Consider the following 23298-nt stretch of genomic DNA (forward strand, 5'->3'; position numbering starts at 1 on the left):
ATCCATTTGGTCACACCTCATGCAGCTGTTCTCTCTCCTGCCATACCATACCAGTGAGAGGCTCTGGCACTCCCTGCACCCTGAGGTCTGGACAGCTGCATGTTTCCACGGCTGTTTCCTTGAGGTACACACTGGATCTCCCCATCCTGCCTCATTGTCCACCAAGTAAACCCAGGTCTTTGAGAAAAGACAATGTCACAAATGGGCTTATCTTTTCCTAAGGAGGAAGAACACACACTGCCTTCCCCAATAACTTCCGTATCTGCACTATGGGGACTTTATCTCTTTGCACAGCATGCAAGGGGTTTGTTTGGGCAGGACCAGGATTGGTAGCAGATCCTCTGGTGTCTTCTGCTAAATTTAAATCCCAGTACTTCCCTGCCCCAGTGCCCAAAGTTCTCAGCATGGCTTTTAACAGCCTGTTATACCACACAATATTTCCAGAGGCTTGTGAGTGATAGGGGTTGTGATACACCCAATCAATGCTGTGTTTCTTGACCAATGAGTCTACGAGATTATTTCAGAGCTGAGCCCCACTGTCCGACTCAATTATTTTTGGAGTACCATATTGCCATAGAACTTGCCTTTCAAGGCCCAAGATGGTGTTTCAGGCAGTGGCATCATTTACAGGTATGTTTCTAGCCACCTAGTTGTTTCCACCATGGTGAGTTTGTTACACTTGCCTTGGCAGGTTCATGGCAGCGGCCCAACATGGTCCATTTGCCAGGCCTTGCCATATCAAAACCCCAGCCACTGCTCTCTGTTCCGTGAAGACTTTACTCACATGGCTCACCTGATGGTGGCAAATTTTTCACATTCATGGCTAATCTGCATGATGACCATAATGGCCAGGTCCACCCCTTGATCACAAGCCCATCTGTATGTTGCAACTTTCCCTAGACATCCCAATGTTTGATGTGCCCATCAAGCTACAAATACTAATAGCTCACCATCATGTTCCCTGTCCACTTTCCTTGTTCAGCAGTCTCTAGGGCCAGTTGGATGGCTTTCACTTCTGCAAACTGATTTAATTCACCTTCTCCTTCAACAACTTGTTTTGTGGGACTCCACACAGCAGCTTTCCACTTCCAACAGTTCCTTACAAGATTATAGGATCCATCAGTAAACAGAGCATAATTCCTTTCATCTTCTGGTAACTTATTATATGGTGGTGCTTGTTGGGCACGAGTCACCTCCTCAGGCACTGCTCAAAAATCTCTGCTTTCTGGACAGTCCATGATGTCTTCCAGGATGCCTGAGTGGTTGAGGTTCTGCATTTGAGCCCATTGCATGATCAATACTAGCCACTTACTCCATGTTACATCGATTGTGTGATGTGTAGATGGGAAGTTTCTTTTAAACATCCAGTGTAGTACAGGCAATTGTGGTGCCAAGAGGAGCTGTGCTTCTGTACCAACTTCTGAAGCAGCTCAAACCCCCTCATATGCTGCTGGTATCTCTTTTTTAGTCAGAGTGTAGTGGGCTTCCAATCCTTGACAATCCCAGCTCCAAAACCCTAGAGGTCAACCTCAAGTTTCACCTGTTTTTTTTCTGCCAGAGGCTCCAGGCAATGCCATGTTTTCCAGCTGCAGTGGAGAGCACATTTTGCACAGCAGGTTCTGTACAGACTGGCCCAAAGGCTACTGCACAAGCTCTCTCCTGTTTGATCTGCTCAAAGGCTTCCTGTTGCTAAGAACTCTACTCCAAATAGCTCTTCTTCCAGGTCACTAAATACAGAGGGCTCACAAGCTGACTATAATGTGCAATATGCATTCTCCAGAATCCCACAAGGCTTGAGTTTCTTTCTTCTTACCTGCTGGGGACATAGCTGTTATCTTATAAATCACATCCACAGGGATGTGGCAGAATTCATCTTGCCATTTTAATTCCAAGAAATGTATCTCTTGTGCAGGTCCTTTGACCTTGCCTCTTTTGATGGCAAAACCAGCTTTCAGAGGATCTGAATTACTCTTTTCCCTTCTCAAACAGTTATTCTGCTTTATTGTCTCACACAGTGATATTGTCAGTGTATTACAGATGTTTGGGGCATCACTCTGTTCCAATGCAGTTTGAAGCAGTCCATGACAAATGGTTGGACTGTACTTCCACTCTTGGTGCAGTTGATTCCAGCTGTATTGTACACCCCTCCATGTGAAAGCAAACTGTGGCCTGTTCTTTGCTGCCAAAGGAACTGTGAAAAACACACTGACAATATCAGTTGTAGCACTCCTCTTGGTTGCCTTTAACTCTGGTTCATATTGGAGTTCCAACATGTCTGGTATGGCAGCCCTCAGATAGATATGTGGGACAACACTAATCCTAAATCATAGTTCTGCACCAAATAGTGAGTGTATGTATCATAACAAGAGTCTGTGGCTTCTGTCTCAAACCGCTGTTTTGTAATAGACAATAGTGAGACTACTCAGTCCTCGCAAAGAAGAGGTACCTGCCAGAAGTCCTGAAGCACACACTTTCCTTGCCTTTTCTAAAGATTATTTTCTAGGGGTGAATTAGACAGAATATTTGACTCTTCCCATGAAAAAAAAAAAAAGATAAAGCTTTGCAGAAATTAAAGTACACTGGGGCATAATTTTTTTCTTCTTCTTCTTCTGATTTTTTGTGGTTTGTTTTTGTTTGTTTGGCTGGTTTGTTTTGTGTTTGTTTTGTTTTGTGGTTTTTTTTGTTTGGTTTTGTTTTGTTTTGTTTTTTTCCTGAAGGCTTCATTGTCTCTTTCCAGAGAAGAGAAGATGTTTGATACTCTTGGACTCATTTGCATCATTTGGTGGTGTATGATGCTATTTCAACCCTTGCGTGCTGATATCCAGTGTATGGGGTGTAAGTATGTTTTTGCAGATATAATCTGAGAAACAGGGTTTAATTCTTCATTTACTGGAGATATATGCAATTAACCTTGCAATTTTAATCTTAAGCCTGGCACATATTACTCTCTGCATTCAACAGAAACAACAGCATTTCTTTACTGAACTGATTCTGTAACACTTTCAGCAGAAGCACAAGAGTCACCTATTACAAACGTGAAAATGAACTGGAGAAAAATGGAACTGTCCTGGGAGAGCAGCAAGAATTTCTCTAACTACAAATGCACCATCGTGGACGTGACAGATGTAGAGTCAGAGGTAAACTTGCTCTTTGTTGAGACAAAAAATTTCATCTTGCTCTTTATCTTTTATTGATTTAACTTACTCTGAAAACATGAATCAGTTGCAGGTAAAATCTGATCAGTGATTGTTTGTAGTCTAGAGCTTCTTCTGCCAGGGACTGTGAAAAGCCGTCACCAACGCCAGGGTACATTTGCTGCAGGAGGAGCATCCCGTGCATACCACAGAACTGAAGTTCTTGCGCTGAAGTGGAAAGGAGACAACAGCCTGAACTGTACCTGTGTTGAATCATTAATAGGGATGCAGCTACTGAAAAAAGGGAGCAACTGTGAGACTAAAAGTGAGACCCTGAAAGAATTTAGAAGGAAAAGGTCCTTCAAATAAAAAGTTAATTCCCCAAACATTGCCATGGATTTTCATTTCCTCAAATTCTCCACTTGTTTCCCAGTAAATTAAATCATGCCGGTAGCACAAGTTATGTCATAAACCTATATTATCCAAAGATAAAAGTAGGAAGCTTGACTTTAGCCTAGCAAAACAGATGTTTTAAATCAGAAATACATATTACAAAAACACAACACATATCTTTCTGAGCCCTGAGGAGGTCAGATGAGGACTTCAATTATATTTTACTTTATCCTTTCACTAAATTCCATTGTGGTTCCCCCATTTATTAACTATCTCCTGTTATGCCACTGGGGTACTATTTGTCTTCTCTAATAGTTGCACACTAGTGTAGCATCCAATTTCTGAACTGCAAAGAATTTTGTGTAGTTATGTTTTTGATTACTCAGTTCCATTCTATATCACCCTCAAGTGGTAAGGGAGAGAGTTAGCTCTTGAACCTAAAGCACATAAACACACACAGAGGATTTTGGTCCTATAACTTGAGTTTCTGGGTTGCACATAGCCAGCATCATCAAACACTAGCAGAGGAAAAAAAAACAGAGAAATAAAACATCAATATGTTATTTTTCAGGGGAACAGTCCACTATGCAGTTTTCCAGTGGAACTATACATGCCTCGGCACAAAGGGGTATTCTTTATCATTGAAGTGGCAAACACAAACATCTCAAAAGACTGCAGGTTTATCCCTGGAGGTAATGTCTACGGTCTGGGTAAGGTTTTCTCCATTTGCAATCTTTTAAAGGTGTTGCCTTAGAAAGCAATTGCCTACACCGTAACTAACTGCTCTATTTACTATTAAAAATGATTTTTTGCAAATCTGCTATAATTATCTTATCTGAAATGAATGTTTCCACAGTTTTGCAAGAAATGCAGTATTACAAATGTATCAGTAATTGCATTATTCTCTTTCATACTAGGGCTCCAAAATACTGCTAAATTACAGTGGTTTAAGGGTGGATTCAAATAACTGTTCCAGCTATTGCAAATTAAGATTTTAGCACTCATTTCTTTATTAAACGCTTTTCTGCTGAGCTGTTGATGAGTTTGTCAAGAACAGACCACAGAGCTAGCTAGAGGCACAGTCTGAGGATCAGTGAAAGTCATAAAATGGAAGGAGGAGAGGAAAGGAAATACCACAGAATCACAGAATGGTTGGGGTTGGAAGGGACCTGTAGAGATCATCTAGCTCAATCCACCTGCTAAAGCAGGTTCACCTAGAGGAGATCACACAGGAATGCATCTAGGTGGGTTCTGAATGTCTCCAGAGAAGGAGATTCCAAAATCTCTCTGGACGGCCTGTTCCAGTGCTCTGTCACTCTCAGAGTAAAAAAGTTTCTCCTCATATTCAGATGGAACCTCCTATGTTTCTGTCGCTGCCCGTTGCCCTTCATCCTATCGTTGGGCACCACTGAAAAGAGTCTGGTCCCATCCTCTTGACACCCACACTTGAAATATTGATAAACATTAATGAGATGCCCTCTCAGCCTTCTCTTCTATAGGCTGAACAGACCCGGCTCTTTCAGTCTCCCCTCAAAAGAAAGTTGCTTTAGGCTCCTCATCATCTTCGTAGCCCGCCACTGGACTCCTCCAGTAATTCCTTGTCCTTCTTAAGCTTGGGGCCCAGAACTGGACACAATACTCCAGATGTGGCCTCACCAGGGCAGAGTAGAGAGAGAGGATAACCTCCGGTGATAAGCAGGTAGGAGCAAACTGAATGTAGCAATCTCCTAATTTTGCCCTGGTGTGCATGTACACACACACACACACACACAGAGGGGTGTGTGGGTTCCCAAAGCTGCTGTGCATGCATTGAGCTGAAGTAACTGTTTACAAAGACATTTTGAGCCAGCCCCATGTGGGAGTTAGTCAAAGTGGGTTTCAGGGAAACCCGAAGTTTGTAATTCCATACCTGAAGTTTTTACACCACTTTTCCCCCTTCCTTCTGAACTTAGACCTCTCCACTAAAATTGTCCGTTCACCAGTGCTCCTGCAGCTGTACGTAACTGGGGTATTTCAGGCTTGACAGAGGTGATTTGATTAGGACCTTGCTCATATCTGAGCAGAGAAAGCACTCCCTGCTCTTCCTGGTGACTTGAGAGAGCAAACACTCTCATGGTGACCCTCAAAATACAAGCCAGGACACACCTAAACCCTCTTACTTTTGATGTTCCTCCCAGCTAGCCGTAATATTGCAGGCTGGAGGTACCAGGAGAGGGAGCTTCCACCCTTTCAATTAAGTTACCACACAAAGAAGCAGAAAATTGGCTGAAGAATGTAGAATGAGGCTGAACATGTCTTCACAGCCCAGCAATGAGGGAGCTTCCAAAGAAACAAGGTTCCCACTTCAGTGTGCTCCACCAAAGGAAGAGATCAAGTCACTGTTGCCCACGTAAGGGTGGAAAGTTCTAGCCAGGAGGCTCTTTGATCAAAGTAGAAAAAAGCCCCACCTTACTTTTAAAAGTCCCAGCTTTTTAAATGCTGTCCATAAATACTTCAGGAGTGGATTCCTGGGTATTTTTTGCAAAAGGAGAAATACTTCCCTCTGTAGTACCGAGGATGATATTAAAAGGTAATGTACTTCCCTTTACATGTGTGAATGCTCTACTCATTCCTGGGTTTCACAGTTCAGAGTCAGTCAAAACAGGGTGAGAGTCCAGCTTTCTCTCAGATGTCATTTCTAACCCCTGAAATAATCAGCTGGAGTTGCAGGTGTGTAACATACCTAAGCATGTGCCAGGATCCTCCAGTGTGGAGCATTCACATGATTTTTCCTCATCACAGATATTCCTGTGTTTGCAGGCATGAACAGATCAGCCATTGAAAACTTCTCCTGTGTGATTTATAATGTTTCCCTCATGAACTGCACTTGGCAAGCAGGCAGGGATGCTCCAGGAGATACACAGTATTTTCTGTACTGGCAGAACTCAAGGTAAGTAAGTCTACTTGAGTCTAGGGAAGTCTGAATTCTCATTTAACACATCACGCTGCTCAAATTTAACTAAAATAACTATACACAGAGATGACGACGAGATGGAATGTGAGCTTTACATTAAAGATGAAAATGGCAGAAACATGGGATGTAGATTCAAAAATGTGAGCATAGTGACTGAAAAATCTTACTTCCTGGTGAATGGGTCTAGTAAAGACTCTCGGATCCAGATCTATGATGAGTATATTCAACTGTATAAAATTGGTAAGTAAGGAAACATTTTTATTATATTATTGTTTTATAAAATAAGGAAGTGGGGAATTTTTCTCTGAAAAGAAGCATGAAACAAGGTATGCAGCCATCACAGGATGCTGCACTGCAGAACAGACTTCTGTCCTGACAGCTGACAGGATAGAGTTCTAAAAATTACCTAAAACACGAAAGGCAGAAGCAGCCTGAGATAGCAGCTCGGAGAAGTAGTGTGAACATATCCATGTAATTCAAGTGATGCGATGCAATGGTTAGGCTTTCAAGGCCACCTTTCTGATGGACTCATTTTGCCAACCCTTAGTTCCATACTTCTCCAAGAGCCACAGGAGCTACATGTCATAAAACCAGAGGGAGTGTTCAATTTGCAAATTAAGACTGCATTAGTTAAATACATGGGTACTTATGTGTGAGCTAAGAGTCTAAGATTCGTTAGAGATCTGGGACAGGATTCAGTTGCCTAAAAACAGGCCACTAGTGCTGTTTGAGACACCCTCAGACATTTGAGGCATCCACAAGGCTTGCAGATGTGGCCTGGCACCTGTGAGAGCCCAGGGTCCTCCTGGGTGTCCTGTGTGGTCTGAAATGCACCTGCCCCCTGCCTGCAGCCAATGCCGGCTGCAAAACCCAGAGCTATTCAGCCGAGCACGTCTGAATACGTACATGGTACATCAAACAGTTTTGCAGTTTGGCACTACTGATGAGATCCCCACTGACCATAGCAGTGAGACACCTAGGTCACACCTAGTGAGCTATATTGTAGGCACTCAAATTCTGATCACTTGATCTTGCAACTGAATACTACCACACATACAAAAACCTCCCTCTATTTTCCTACAGAGACTCGCATTGTCAATGTGAAATTTAGATGTAGAGTGAAATGGCACTGTGCTGATTGTACTGCTGAATTACATGAAATTCTTCATACTTTTTTTACATGAACTTCAGTTACTACAGATGTCCATCAACTGAAGTGTCATATTCCTGAGTTTTGCTCCTGTATTTTACTCCTGTTTAACAGAGAACATTTGCGAATGTCAGTAGCACACAGCTGTACATCAGTTGCCTCAAGTTCACATGTATTTTGCTATGAACATATGAGTTGTAGCTGATTACTGATCGTGTCTACATTAATGATTTCACTTCTTTCCAGAAATACTCACTCCACCATCAAAAGTCGCTGTCAATTGCACTAAAGATCCAGCGGGTTGCATAATTACATGGCAACCACCCTTTACAAGTCATGTGGAAAACAAAAACTGTTTTCAGTACGAAATTAGCATACAAAATAAGGTAAAACCAATTTTTTGTTTGCATTTGGCATCACACCTATTAATATGCACATCTATAATGTACATACTTCTATTTCATTCACTGATTAACTTCTGTGGCATCCTCCTGCTCCAGCCTTTGTGGTCTCACATCCCCACTGCTCATGACCTTATTTCAAACTGACAAGAGATGCAAAGCAGAAAAGCAGTGGAAAGCAGGGAAATGCTATGAAGGATGTGTGTCCAAAGACCAGGAGAACACCTGAGAAGCTCTTCTGCACAGGCGTGTCCCACAGGAGATGACTGTGGGATGGCAGCCTGTGATCTGCAGCAAGGGTTCTGCCTGGATGACAGCCTCCAGCCCAGGCCAGAGCTTCTCAGGCTCAGGGCACCTCACCTTCAGCTGCCCTAATGGCATTTTTCAAATGCTGGGAAGTTCACAGCTGCCCCTCAGTTTCAACATGCGGGACTGTTTTGCCTTCACTCAGCATCCACACTTCTCCCACCATTTGTTGCCCTTTGGTAGCTTTCCCCCAGACACCATCCTTCTCCTGGAGCCTAGTTGAGCCAACCTGACCCCCACCTGTCTACACGGTGTCTGCCAAAACCTCGCGTTTTGAAACCACAGCTAAAATAGAAAACACTTTTCTGAAAAATTAGATACCAGCAACTCAGGGGAAAGTTCACACAGGCCAGGGTTGGGATCTGCAATGGATGCGTTCGCTTTTCAGTGAGTTACCCTCTTACTTTCTCTGCAGTCAGATGTGGTGTTAAGTCATCTCCTTCCAAGGTAGATGACAGACAAATCATGCCCTTATTCCATTGGCTGTAAGAGAGGAACTCAAGATGGCTGTCTCAGGTGGAAACACATATGTACCAAAAGTGAGCTGGGATTTCTCCTACACTATAGGCAGAGCACTACCAATCTACCATAGCGACCACAGGAGACAACACAGGGCATGTCACTTTATCGCAGCTGAGGTATGTCTGGTTTCCACCAAGTATGACAGAGAGGCTGACGTGTTAAATCCTCTTCCATAAATCTCATTGTCTAAAGGACCTGATTTTAACACACCTAAGGACAAAGGGCAGGAAAATTTGTTGAGCCTGTGAATTTGATAAGGAGGCGAGAAATAACCCGTGAGCCCATGAATTTTATAAGGAGGGGTCATCAGAGGCAAGGCAGGATACTCCATAGCAGCTGGAATGGGACTGTACATTCAAGTTTAGGCAACTCATTTGCACCCTCCCTGTTCACAGCAAAGGCTGATGACATCCATCATGCCCTAAATTGAAAGAGCTCAGCTGACAATGAGTAACGGAGAAATACTACTCTCCTTTATAATGTAACATACATGGCAGGTGTACTATCTGAATTCCTTCTAATTACATCTTTCTGACTTTTCCATTGTGCCAGCTATCCTTCTGACATTACATGTGATAGATGTTTCCAGGACATCAGTTTTTCATTGTTTTCCGGGATCATTCCTAAAGCTACTGCTGTTGATTTTGTTCACTCATTTTTTAACCTAACTATTTTTCAAAATTTTCAGGTTCTTTTACCTAGGTCAGTGTTTGATTCCAGTTAATAAAATTTTAGTTGTATGGAATGTATAAGTAGCCCTTCACAGTACTTCAGGGAAAGCCTCTGAGTATGGATCACTCAGATGTCTAACAGAGACTTTGGTAGGAGGGTAAATTTGCTGTTCATATCAACTTTCTGCCCCATGTTATAAACTATTGCAAAAATCACAGCTTTTAAATCTGGTATGTTTGGATGATGATTTGATTGCTTGCATAATTTGAATACACTTCTGCTGGATGAGAGTGCACAGTGTAAATATGCCCTTAGAGGCAAATATAGCTTCTCACAACCACTGATAAATAATTCATGTTTCCCTCCTTTTCAAAGATGAAATGGAGGAAGCCAAAACTCTGAGTAAAGTAGTACATTCTGGGACATTACTGGAGCAGAATATCCCATTGATTTTTAAATTTAAAATTATTTATGATCATTATAAGCAAGAAAATAAAAACAAAAGAGGGAGAAATATTTGATTATTTGACAGGAAAATAATAAAAATGAAGATTTGGTTTTGGTTTGCAGGATAAGCCCACAGAAGGGAAAAGGGATGCTCCTGTAACAGTAAGTATTCTTGTCTTATACAAATTTGTGCTTTTTCCCCCTTAAGTAGATAAGTACCTTTATAGAGAATATAGTTGCTTCTATAGTATAGAACTATAGGTTTTGTATCAATATAGCAGTAAGAATCCAGGAAGATACGTTGCTGTGCTATCTTTATGTAGAAATTCCTTAATATATCCATTTTAGATGAGGTAGCTTACACTAGGCAAAATTTTCCATGAATTTTACAAAACTTCATACTTTCTATTTATCACACAAATAGATTTTGATTAAGACAGATGTGACACTTTGCTTAACACAAAATGGAAATATTGTCTTTCCTGTAACTCTCGGTGAAAAATGCCTCTGTGGTTCAGGACAACCAGGCAGTGGCAATGCTGAGATCTTCAGAACCTGTGGAAGTTAATTTGGATTCCTATACATACTGTCAGTCATCATCTGATACAGAACTGGTCCTTTCAGTCCTGGAAGCTTCTTGGGCTTGGCAGATTCCAGACTTCATATAAAGTATCATGGAGCCAGATGATACATATCTGTTATTGGACTGTCTCAAAAATCTTGAGTCTGTTTAACAAAACCAGACACCGTTCAGGGCATATTTGCATGATTAATCCCCGTAAATGTTGAGAGGTGAATTTACAGGGTGCTTCCAAATTCTCAGCTTTTTGTTCTGGTTTTTTTTTTTTAGGATCAATAAACAGGGATAGGGAAAAAAAGTGCACTTAGAGCATAACAAATTAAAGACCAAACAAACTTCAAAATCCAGCTATAAACTTCAAAAACCAGTAAGATTCGGTGGCAGGATTAATTAATTTAGCACAGTTTTAAATTTGTGGAGAAGAACATGTAACTACTACATACTTACAAAATCATATAAAATAGTTTTTTATAGAAACTGTATGAGGAAATTAAACCCAAAATTTTATTAATATTTGCCTATGAGGTGAAATGCACAGTCTGATTGCCTTGATTTTAGGTTAACAACAACACATACGAATTCCAAAATTACAATGAGAAAAAAGAATACATTCTGAAAATCAGAGCACGTGGCAAAAACTGTCTTGTAAACTCAAGTTGGGGAGAATGGAGTGAGCCCATCGAGTTTGGTAAGACTGTGAAATATTATTTTTATATTGTTTTTTGTTGTGGGGGGTTTTTTTTGTTCATTTGTTTTTGGTTTTTTGTTGGTTTTTTTTTTTCAGTATTTTTTATTCAGTATGTTTGCCTTCTTTTCTCCCTCACATTCAAAGATACAAATAAAAAGTCAATTCTTACCAATTACACGGAAGGAACTGGGTGCAAATTTCTAAAGCAGGGGAGATGCTTAAGTACTATGGCAACAAAGGCTGATACCAGCTTTTGGCTGGTCAGTATTGCGAAGGCAGCAGTTTCTCAGATACCAGGGCTACAGGAACAGTGGGAAACAGACCCAAGTCTTGTCTTCAGTTCAGAGTGTTGAGGCTGCCTTTCAGTTCTTCAAGTATTTTCCAGGAATATCATCCTCTTCCTTCCACATCTTCCTTTTCATCATTTCCTCAACACTCTTTGTACAGTTCCACCAATTTTGCTGTATTTTTCATTCTGTGACACTTTTTCTTCATCTCCTTTTCTGGATTTTCTTCTTTAACTCTCTAAAATTGAAATGTTCAAAATGGTTTAAAATGTGTCAAGCGTACCTGAAATTTTTCGACAAGGTTCTGTAAGAAGTCAAGTTGAAGTCCTTCTGATTATGTAAAAAAATGAGTTAAATTTGCATTCATTATTGACGGCCATAAACCCAGCTTTTTGGCATGCTAAGATATTTCCCTTTCTTGGATGTTCCAGGTCAAGGGAAAGATTATTTCATTTTTGTGACTTTATTTCTGATAGCATTTGGAACGATCTTGGTGACACTGCTCTCATATTGTCTTTTCAAAAGGTAAGTCAACCATATTGATGTAGAAACTATTGATATAGTATAATTTCTATGAAACACATTCCTCCTGTCTCCTCCCTTCAAACTTAAACAATCTGATTATCAATGTAATGAAGTATTATTACCAGTATTGCTGTTTATGGCACCTTGGCATGCAAAATCATGACAAATGAAAAAGGGGGAAAGGATGTTAAAGCTAGTGACTGATTCCACCAGATCCTGCAAAAGATTTTTGTTCTTAAGCATTTAACATCCACATTGCTTTGAAGCCATTGGCTTCATACAGTACCAGACAAGAGTGAACCAGGATAAATTAGCCTGTCATTATTTTGATAAAACTTCTCAGCAGTGGAAGAAAGTTATGTCATGTGATTTACTGAAAGTCATTGTTTAATAAAGTATTTACTGTGACTCTCACCACAAAGTAAATTTTAGTTACCCCAGTGATTAGCATAATAACAGTTACCTACCAGTCAACACTCAAAATATTTTCCTTCTCACTTAGTGACAGAGCAATAGCTATTCAATCTTGAAAGTAAAAAATGTCCTTAAGGTACAACACAAAATGTTCGTGTAAGTTACATTACCAGTATTCTTAATTTCTTCACAATCCTGTTTTCTACCCAAAGGTATTGCAGTTTCAAAAGTTTATTTTCTCCCATTCCACAACCAAGAGATAAATTTAACGCATCAAATGATGAAGACACCCAGGTATGCTTTCTTTTCAATTCAGTTAAATTTGTTAATGTAAACCACAATCGGCTTGACTAGAATAACAGACATATAAGGATGAGCATTAAATTTGGTCCATTAAAAACTAATTCGTTCCCACGCAAAGTATGCTGTTTTGAAAATAAAAATCCTCTATGCCAGATGCTAGTGATTTTCCAGAGTTGTAATTTTTAATGAGACCAGTAACTTCTGCATGGACCAGTTTCTCTAGGTTGCTGTTCATGCGCTGAAAATAACCTAAGTGAGAAAACATTTGCTGTTAGCATTTTCAAATATCCATGGTCATAATACAATGTGATAATACCTTCTATAAATCTGGCTATACACATTAAAAAAACAAAACAAAACAAAACAACTGTTGCACTGAATCATGAAAAGCATGACTGGAAAAATCTTCAGAGTTTAACTACCTTTCCTCTGTGCTTCAGCATAGCATTAGTTATGACAACTTTGATGTTTTGTGCAAATTGTGTTCAACCAATATTCTGTAGTATTCCTATGCAGTCTGTTTAATTATCCTTACTTTTAGAAAGCTTTTTAAATAGCCTGTTTTACTGCACTTAAAATCCACTACATCTTATTCTTTTCCTGTTTACAGCATCTTACAAACTTGCACACTGCCAACAGCAACTAACCCTTCCATTCTTTCTTCACGTGTCGTGACAATCAGGGTCCAAACCATTCAGGTTTCTCTTCCAATTTGTCTGTTAGAAGAGTGGTTTGCACAATATCTGCATAGTGAGAGAATGCTTTGTATCAGCTGGATAGAACAAGGATGTTCTTAAAGTCAATGAAGCATGCTAGTTGTTCATTGCCAACCATGTTTCAGGGAGCAACACCAACCACCCTTTTCAAAGAGGCTTTCTTCCAAAAGTGACACAGAAATTTTCTTTCCATCCTTTACAAAAAATCCACAAAGCCACTGCTACTCAAACTCTTCAGTTTTGGTAACTATATACTAGCACATTGTCCTAACTTACTTGGCTTTGGTCCTGCCATCTTTGGCTTTAATAGAAGAGAGGTAGTGATGTAACTTGGATGAGTTTCCTCATATACATTAAGTCATAAATACCCAACATCTCACTTCAAATCAGGCTGCCAGAGCTAAGGCTACAGCACAGCAGTCCACAGTCTATCAAGTTATTAAATAGTAACTGGTAGCAAAATAGCAAGCAGTACTTCAAAAATAGCAGACCCTCTGGATTGCTTGGTTTTGCTAAACTGTATATCCTGTATTTACACTATCAGAAATACTCAAAATCACTCCACACAACCCAGAAGCTTTTGTGGATGTGGTTTTATAAACGGTGACATGGGCACTTCCACACAGGCAGCACCTTATCAGTAGTTGTCAGAGTTCAAGCGCAGCCCTCAGCTCATGTTACCTCACGTGCACTGTGAAGGTAAATTTTAAGTCATGTCTAAACAGTTTCTAGACTCTTCTTTCCCTATTTTAATCTAGTCTTAAAGCTTAGTTTTATTTTATCTTTTCTCTCCACACTCAGGTATCTTTAACACTGATTGAATGCTGCAATTCTTCAAAGCAGATAATAAAGCATAAATAGGTTATGTATGGAGAGTTCTCCTCCTCCATTGCACACCAAAACTATCTCTTCCTTGCGTTTAGTGCTAATATATTTAGGAGCCATTTTGAGACCTGTAATGTCCCTTGCTAATCACACCTTCTTAAAACTTGTATTTCCTCATTTTGTCCCTACTTACCCAACGATCTTTCACATTTTGTCATTATTTGTCCTGTTTCACAATGCTTTTCGTCACTGAAAAAAACTCATTATTTACAACCCTAATCTTTCCGCACTGAGTTTGTACTCTTATCCTTAACACTCATGTTAAAGAACTGCCAGTTTTCCTATTTGCCATGGGGAAGATCCAACCAACCAGTTCACCCAGTGCAGACACCTTGCATTCCTCTAACCCACTTTATTAATCTTCCTTCACTTTTTGGCTATTCTCACCCAAATACTTTCCTCACCTTCACTCAGAACAATACTTTGTTTTCCTCTTTTCCGGTATTGCAAGGACTCGCAAGACACACTTTGTGCAGACGCATTGCTTTCCTCAGTGAAAGGCCAAGTAGCATAAAGCACCATGATTCTGAAGCCCTGCAGCACTTGCCAGTTCCAGGTTTCCTAAACAAAATTCCTCACCAAGTCATCCTGGTTTGATGCTTTGTAACATACCCTTAACATGACGGCCAGCTTGCTTTTTCCCTTCTTTCTCCCAGCAACACTGCTTGCCCTCCCCCCCACTATCCCTCCTCAATATTTTAAGCCCCAAGCCCTGTTTCAGTGCTATGATCTTACCCAGCAACTTCCACTCTTGTAGCGCTCCTGAAAATGTAAAATAGCAACCAAAACGTTTTCTCTCTTAGTGCCTATACATGGAAAACTACTCACCGAGTAAATTTCTTCTCTTGTCTCAGTTAAGGTTGTCCAGCATTTAAATCAACTCTTATTTTTTTCCTTCAGCTGACAATAGGTAGCACTGATCATACACACTAAAAGTCTAACAGTCCTTAATTGTCCTCAAAACTGTTTTCTCCTGCTTTGCAAGCATTTCCTATGTATTAAAATACCAAGAGGAGGTGCATCTAGAACTAGTGTACCTAATGTTTAGAAATGTCCTCTGATCAACAGTGACTCTGTGGCTTACTGCATGTTCTTTCTCTTTAGACAGAATATGTACATCAACCCAAAAAAAGTTGTACTGAGGAAATAACTATGGTTGAAGAGATGACGTAACTTTCAAAACATAAAGATCACTTGGATTCCCCAGCATGAAAGAAAATCACGGATCCTCCTAACAAGGAACTATTTCACAGCACAGACTAGAAATGAGTATTGTTACCTACAAAACTATTTGTCCCACCTAAAATGGGATGGGGGAAAAAAAGGAGAAAAATTCCTAACATTTACTCTTTTCCCTTTGTTCAAAAACACAATGCCTGACAGCTGAGGTTTTCTGCAAACACCTACTGTGAAGACTTCCTTAAACCTTGCTGAGATTTTCCTCACAGTGCGAGATAAGGCCTCTCACCCACAACGCAGAAGAAACTTCTGATTTCCAGTCTTCATTGCTATGATGCTTCTTTCCTCCAAATATGATTTCCTGTAGAATGCTGGGACTGCTTAAGAATGCCACAGTAGTTATCTTTACCAGCTTATATTTATATATCCAGAGTACTTTTGAAAGCAGAAACTTAGCTATTGAAAATGTTTAAAAATGCCCTTCAACATCACAATCAGCAATACCAAACTGTCACAGTATACCAAATAAACTTTATGCAAAACAGAAAAGTAGGAAAAAAACCGTGCACTTGTCAAAAATAACTACTAATACTGGGCTGCCAGTCAGCCATTTCATGGGCTCAGTACTCCCAATGCAAACATGAGTCTCTGCAATATTAATATAGATTCAACTCACACGGATAATATTTGAGTCTTCAAAAATCCAGTGTAACATTTGTGAGAACTGAAATAAAACCTGTAACATGACCTAACTGGATTTTAAATGTAAATACTTCCCGACACCAATGCATTTTATTATTCCCTTCAAAGGGTGCAAGCCTTATTTCCAATGCCTTTTAAAAATACAGGCTTTAGATGCCACTATTTTCTTTTACAAATTCCAGATGTTTTCCTAACTTTTTTTTTTTTTTTTTGAAAATAAATACGTCAATGTTTCAATAAGGCAGAAAACAAATGCTTTCTTTAAAAGTCTCATTTATTGTTTGCCTCTTATGTTCCCACACTGCGTAATCACACATTGAAGATCGCTGCTGCATGACCAAGGGAAGCCATATACCAGAAAAAATGAACACCAAGTAGTACATGCTGAACGCACAGCATAGCTAAATTGCAGTCCCACTTAAAAAAAACCCCAAATAATCACAATTGCATTGATTTCTTTTCTTATTTCTTCTGGTTAAAATCTAGTTCTGGAGGTGAAGAGGGAAGGTGGGGTGAAAGATCTCCTCGCCCTTTCAAGGGCTGCTCAAGTAATTGTCATGTTTGGTTCTTCCTCACAAACCCAAGGCCACCATACGCTAGGGGAGTATCCTATCATTACCTCCACCTTCCAAGCCACTGATAAAGTTGCTCCTAAGTATTCTATTTATATAGACAAAAACTCTTCCCCTGCCCGCAATGATCAGTATAATTCCAACTGAAACAGCAGGTTGACTGGCAAGGTCAACATCAAGGTACCTGCCTGCACCAGAAGGAAGCCACCATGACCAAACAGGATAAAACACTTGCAGTAAGCAGGTACAATGCAGCTGTGTTATGTACTTACATTCACATACAGATGCTGAAAGCAGTGTTTGTGCAACAGTGAAAGGAAAAAGGTAAATTATATGCTGGAGAGGAAGGTAATAATCAGCCAAAGCCATGTAGTTAATTTAAATACTTCATCTTGAACAGCAACCTCAGAAGGCACACAAAAGAACTTAAGACAGCTCAGTCAGCCTTCATTGACTCATTATACAATGACACACTGTTTCATTCTCATGATTTAGGGAGAGTTCTTACAAACATGACTGGAAGATGAACACCTTGTTTTCATTTACTGGTCCCCCTACCATGTTTTTGCAGATTATGAAGTACAAAAGCAAGATTATATACATATGGAGAACGGCACATAGGTATTACATTATTTTTAAATAGCAGTAAGAGAAACTACTCAATCCGATTTTGGTCTTCTGACAATCCTCAGAACTAGACATTAATCCGTTAATATTGAAGGCTGACCTATCTTGATCTATATTTTACAGCTACACAGAAGCACACATCCCCTCTCACACAGCCCATCAACTTCACCTCTTAGAATGAACCTCATTTCAGATTCAGTTCACCTTCCCCAGAGGTAGTGATCACTGCTATACATCAGGCCAAACTGTATCTTGAACGGCACAATCAGCATTTCCAAATAGCAGCAATAGCACAATACATGGGTTACTCAGAAGACAAAGGCATTTACTAGGTTCCTGGATTTTTGCATGAATGCCATGTTGCTGTCCATGTTGTTTTAAATTTAATTTTAAGCTGTTTTACCAAGGGCAAGAGCATTACTTTTTGACTGTCCTTGGGACTTTGGGTTCTCCTAGCACTACAACAGAAAACCCTCCATTTAAAATATGAAAAGTTGCAAACCAGTTTCTAAGAATCATGCAAAAAGCCACTTGCAGCAGCTCATCATACACTATCAGGCACAAAGAATGGGAGTGGTTTTTATTAGTATAACCCATGCTTCTCCCCCCACCCCACCCCCTGAAGTTCTCACATTCAATTATTTCTTTTTCTAAATCAAGCTTATTCTGTTACAGAGTGCAGTGTAAGTGTATCATCGGAACCATCATCTGAAACAAGTTTTCAAACAAAAGAGGCTTTCCCAAAGCTTTTATGTAATAATTTCAACACAGATAGAGTAAGTATGTTTATTGTTCTACACCAGAATGCCCCAATTTAAGAACAAAATTGCTAGATGTTCAGCTGTGCAAAATGGTACATAGTGCTTCAGTACAAGTGGAAAAAAAACATGATTTGTTAGCAAGTATTTTCAAATACAATTTTATGGTCCTAGAAGATAGGACTTGAAACTGGAGACTGATCCACAGGCAAACAATTTTTTTTTCTGCCTAAATTGGACCCAGAACCAACGCCACTGATTCCTCGTTGCTGGAAAAAAAAAATATATATTATAAAGTCACCACACTGAACTGCCAGATTCAGTGTCTTCATGCATGTTACTGAGAAATGGATCAGTCCTCTGTGTCAGTTTCTAGCCCCATCTACAAATATCATCTGGCTCCGATAAATAAGACTCACAGGAATTTCTTGAAGGTCAATGGTCCATAATGGTAGTTATTCTACATGATCTGCTCAACTTGATTTCCAATTCTAGTTAGGCTGTTTAAATGACTTTCTTGAATTCATCATACAGCACAAGCACAAAAGCACCCCCCATGCCTCTGAGAACATTGGACCATGCACCCTTGAAGAAGGCCTTTCCTCCCTCATCCCTTGCAATCTTCCGCCAGCAGTCAATTGTTCCAGAGTACATGATATCAGCTGTAGGAAAAAAAAAAAAAAAGCAAAGAGTCATTTTTAACTCCTATAATTGTATCAAACCAGCTACTTTGTATCCCTAGCTACTTTGTGATGTCTCAAACTACAGTTTTAAGACAGTAACACAATACCTAGTTCAGGCAAAAGAAAAGCTGCCTGTCTGCTTGCCTAGTTATTAAAAGCCAAATCACAAAATAAAAATGTTAAGTGCTCTTTTCAGCAATTATACTATCCCCTAGTCACCTTCATTTAATTTGTCACTGCAAACAGGGATTTCATTTCCCCATTTCATATTCTATAAAGAAAAGTCCTCAGAGTAATTCCTGACAAACACCACGAGTTATGAGTGCTACTGTATTTACTCATGTTGTTTAAATATAACTTAAATCATTTATGGAACAGGGAACTGCAAGTGCTGAGAGATGACTGTTTGGAAAAAAGAACCCTGTCTTGTTGATGCTGTATAAAGAACTGCACGAATAAACAGCCCACCTCCTTTGCGTCCTGACTGCATCATCATCCTACGCCGCACTGTATCAAAAGGATAGGAGACCACACCAGCCACAGCAGTCACTGTCTGGGCAATCATCCAACTGATAACGATATGAGTATTTCTGGGATCAGGGAGCATGCCTGCAATCAGAAAAAAAGTAATTAGGTTTTTTATCTTGCACATGCTCCTCCAGTTCACTCACCACATGACAGTTACTTTACTAGAACTATTATGAAACATTGTAAGACCATCTCTGAAGCTGCACCAAAACAGCTGATAAACTTTAAACATGCTGATACAATATAAAAATATTAGGGAAATGCAGAGGATTTTCTTCTCAGTAGCCAAAACAGGTAACATTTGAGCACCAGGATTCTTTTCTAAATGGCATGAGAAGAGTTTTCACTATTCCCTGCTCTTTCTAGAAATAAATGCCACCAAATCAAGTCATTGTCCTTGTGAATTACATTAAACTATAAGCTAATATCAATGACCTTTATGCCCAAATGTCAAGACTAACAAACAAGTGCCTTGTAAAAGCACCACTCAATCCCACTCTGTTAAACACACCTTAATTGCTCTACCAGAACTACAATAGAGCACTGAACAAAAAAAAAGCTTGTAATTGTGTATGGTTACCAACATGCTTTGATGGCATTTGGAAGAACTCCTTTAAAGGACAAGAACAAAACCAGGAATATTTGAAAGTAGTCTGCAGCCACCTACACATGCCCAAGTGTGGCCTTCAACACTGCAGCACCACTGATGTTGGCACTAATACTTCCCCTCCCTTTCTACGTCCACGCTCACAGTTACTACTGACAGTTTAACACCCAGAAACAGACATAAAAAGACAATACAACTCTGACAATAGGTTTGTCAGATCTCCTCTGAACTTTTACCTTTTGCTGTATCATAGATCCCAAAGTAGGCAGCTCTATAGATGATGATGCCTTGGACAGAGACATTGAACCCTTGATACAAGCCACGCAGACCATCAGACTTGGTAATTTTGACTAGACAGTCCCCTAGACCAGAGAATTCTCTGTCTGCGCCAGCTTTTCCAACATCAGCAGCCAAACGGGTTCTTGCAAAATCCAAGGGGTAGACAAAGCAGAGGGAAGTGGCTCCAGCAGCACCACCAGAAGCCAGGTTACCAGCAAAATACCTCCAGAATTGAGTGTGCTTGTCTACACCTCCCAAGAACACCTGCTTATACTTATCCTTGAAGGCAAAGTTGAGAGCTTGAGTTGGGAAGTATCTGATGACATTTGCCAAATTTCCTCGCCAGAAAGACAGCACTCCTTGTTCCTTTGGAATGCGCACTACACAATCGATGATACCCTTGTACTGCTTATCGGCAGCAATTTGTTTACTTGCATGTTGTACCTGCAAATAAAAACATGCAGTTTGATCGTATGCCCCTGCAGGCCTGACGTACAGCTGGAGTTAAGCCTGCTTATACCATGAAACCAAGAGCTGTTAAGCCTGAATGCCTGACGGCAGCTGCGCATGGAGATTAAGCTTCCGTTAACCATGATAGCAAACTCCCAAGCAAAAGCTACCGGGTCAGTCTGAGTCTTGAAAGACTAAGGAGAACTGTAATTTACTCATATTTTGAAGACCAAAGAACTTGAGGATGAACTTGAGTTAATTCTCAAGAATTACAAGCCTGGGTTTTACACACACAGGTGAAACCAGAAGACGTTCATGAAGGAACAGTCAAAGATATGGGAGATCTCACACAACGCTAAGAAGCAGAAAAAGGCACTGCTTCCCAGCTTCTCCAGAACTGGATAAGGGCCAGCTGCGAGGAGCAAGGGCAGCCACACAAGTACCTGAAGGCCTGAGCGACCTGGAGGTGACAGCCCTGACAGGGGCAGCCTACGGTCAGGGGGCGGGCGCCTGAGAACGGCCTGACGGCGAGAGGGCTCCCGGCCAGAGAGGTGGGAGGAGGCGGCGGAGCAGCGGCCGCCGCGAAGGTCACGCGAGTCACCTTGGGGCGCCGGGCGGCCCCACCCCGCCCCGCAGGGGTCACACGGGGCCTCGCGCGCCGAACCGGCCCGGCCCCGCCCCGCCGCGGGGCCAACGCGGTGCCCGGCCACGCCGTCACGTGAAGGTCACCAAGATGGCGGCGCGCTGCCGCCCTCCCCCCTTCGCCCTCTGCGCGCCCGGCGCCAGCAGCGGGACGGCAGGAAGTGACACCGGCAACCGCCTCCTCGCCCCTCCCTCCGGCCCCCCCTCCCCCGGCCCGCCCCTGCCGCAGCGCCGCGCCCCGCACAGCGGAACCGGCTTCTCCGCCGCGAGCGCCCACCGCCCACGTGACCCCCCCCCTCGCCCCCTTCCCCCCCAGCAGCAGCAGCCGCCGCCGCCTCGCGCGCGGCTTCCATTCCGCGTGGGCAGCGCGCGCCCGCCCGCCCTCCCTCCTCCCTGCCCTCCCCACCTCCCGCCCGGCCTCGGCGGGCGCCCGCGGCCAAACGTGACGGGCTGACCCCGCTCCCGCCGGGCTCGGCCGCGCCGCTGACCTGCAGCAAGAGTTTGACCCGCTCGATGGGGGCCACCGCCGTCTTGCTGATGGCGGCGGCGACGCCGCCCGCCAGAAAGTCCTTGAGGAAGGAGATGGCCTGGTCCGCCATGTTCCCGCTCACCGAAGCCGCCGGGAAAGAGACGCCGCTGCCGCTCAGGCTGAAAGGGCGGGATCGCCTCCGCGCATGAGCTAAATGCCGGGCCCTGCTGGCCCCGCCCCCCAGCTCCCCATTGGCCGCACCGCCCCAGAGGCGGGGCCTCACCTCCCCGGGTGGGAGGAGCCGGGCCGGTTCAAAGCGGCGGTTACGGGGGTTGGTGGGGTCCACCGCTCCCTCCCCCCGCCCCTGCGGCGCCAGTGGCGCAGCGCCGCGTCGCCCAGGGCGCCTCGGGCCGGTCGGGCGGCCGTCGCCACCTGTGAAGGGCGAGAGGCCTCGCCGCCGCCCCAGCCCGGCGCCCGCCCGGCCCGGCGTCGCCCAGGCCGCAGGGCAGTGTGTAGGTCACCGCTCCTCACACAGATTTTTTCACAACGGCCGCTGTCTGGAGCGTTTCGGTGGAGCTCACAGGAACCCGCGCAGCCTTAGCGGGGCACATCTGGCCTCACACGACCGGCCGGGAAGCGCAGTGCGAGGCGGCAGAGCACCGGGTTTGGGGTGCGGGTCTGCGAGCCCCGCCGGTCGGTGAGCGGGACAACCGGGCGAACTGGGAAGATGCTTTGGTGACGGCTGCTGAAAGCCAGTGCAGGACGGGGACGCTGCTCCGACGCCGCATGAGCAGCCGCTGGGAGGAGGGGCGCGGATTTGGGGCACTGTCAGGGTCCCAGCGGGTTTTGCTCGGTGCTCACCATCCTCAAGATAATGCCGATCGAAAGGATTCCCGTGTTTCCAGGTTCTGTTCCCACCTGCTCCTGCTCACCATTGCGGTGCCAAGCATCACATCACCAGGCTTCTCTGCCCGTCACTTAACCGATCCAGAAGAAAGAAATTCCAGAGAATGTACCCATGGTTTCCTAAAGGGACGATCACAGAATCATAGAATGGTTTGGGTTGGAAGGGACCTTCAAAGGTCATCTAGGCCAAATCCTCTGCACCGAGCACGGACATCTTCAACTAGATGAGGTTGCTCAGAGCCCTGTCCAGCCTGGCCTGGAATGTCTCCAGGGATGGGGCATCCACCACCTCTATGGGAAATCTGGCCCAGTGTTTCACCACCCTCAGTGTAAACAGTGTCTTCCTCATGTCTTGCCTGAATCTCCCTTCATTTAAAACCATTGCCCCTTGTCCTGTCACAACAGGCCTTGCTAAAAAGTCTGTCCCCATCTCTTTTATAGGCCCCTTTTAAGTACTGAAAGGCCACAATAAGGTTTCTTCAGGGCCTTCTCCAAGCTGAAAAACCCCAACTCTCTCAGC

At 42.7% G+C, this 23298-nt stretch overlaps 2 protein-coding genes across 2 annotated transcripts; one reads left to right on the forward strand and one right to left on the reverse strand.

Annotated features, from left to right (window-relative positions):
- The first annotated feature begins 2363 nt into the window (after positions 1–2363).
- On the forward strand, positions 2364–15599 carry LOC308044948 (granulocyte-macrophage colony-stimulating factor receptor subunit alpha-like). Its single transcript, XM_080351935.1, has 11 exons — positions 2364–2835; positions 3007–3137; positions 4099–4219; positions 6327–6456; positions 6545–6720; positions 7877–8016; positions 10102–10140; positions 11117–11246; positions 11965–12058; positions 12685–12766; positions 15481–15599. The coding sequence occupies exons 1-11, from the start codon at positions 2748–2750 to the stop codon at positions 15547–15549; spliced, it is 1200 nt and encodes a 399-aa protein (XP_080208061.1). The 5' UTR covers positions 2364–2747; the 3' UTR covers positions 15550–15599.
- Positions 15600–18228: 2629 nt separating this feature from the next.
- Positions 18229–22066, reverse strand: SLC25A6 (solute carrier family 25 member 6). The gene is made up of 4 exons (XM_080358638.1): positions 21892–22066; positions 20269–20755; positions 19366–19506; positions 18229–18876 (listed from the first exon to the last, which is right to left on the reverse strand). Exons 1-4 carry the CDS (start codon positions 22000–22002, stop codon positions 18719–18721), a joined length of 897 nt encoding a protein of 298 aa, XP_080214764.1. The 5' UTR covers positions 22003–22066; the 3' UTR covers positions 18229–18718.
- Between the last annotated feature and the right edge of the window lie 1232 nt (positions 22067–23298).

The sequence above is a fragment of the Nesoenas mayeri genome (genome assembly GCF_963082525.1).
Source record: "Nesoenas mayeri genome assembly, chromosome: 1".
Taxonomy (NCBI): domain Eukaryota; kingdom Metazoa; phylum Chordata; class Aves; order Columbiformes; family Columbidae; genus Nesoenas; species Nesoenas mayeri.

What these genes read in the sequence shown, in the direction of transcription:
- LOC308044948 (XM_080351935.1), top strand. Translation starts at nt 2,748, where the DNA reads ATGTTTGATACTCTTGGACTCATTTGCATCATTTGGTGGTGTATGATG. An exon ending in TCATATTGTCTTTTCAAAAG is followed by an intron (nt 12,059 to 12,684) that starts GTAAGTCAACCA and finishes TTCTACCCAAAG; the next exon opens with GTATTGCAGTTTCAAAAGTT. An exon ending in CAAATGATGAAGACACCCAG is followed by an intron (nt 12,767 to 15,480) that starts GTATGCTTTCTT and finishes CTTTCTCTTTAG; the next exon opens with ACAGAATATGTACATCAACC.
- SLC25A6 (XM_080358638.1), bottom strand. Translation starts at nt 22,002, where the DNA reads ATGGCGGACCAGGCCATCTCCTTCCTCAAGGACTTTCTGGCGGGCGGC. An exon ending in GGGTCAAACTCTTGCTGCAG is followed by an intron (nt 20,756 to 21,891) that starts GTCAGCGGCGCG and finishes TTTTATTTGCAG; the next exon opens with GTACAACATGCAAGTAAACA. An exon ending in GCAGTCAGGACGCAAAGGAG is followed by an intron (nt 18,877 to 19,365) that starts GTGGGCTGTTTA and finishes TTTTTCCTACAG; the next exon opens with CTGATATCATGTACTCTGGA.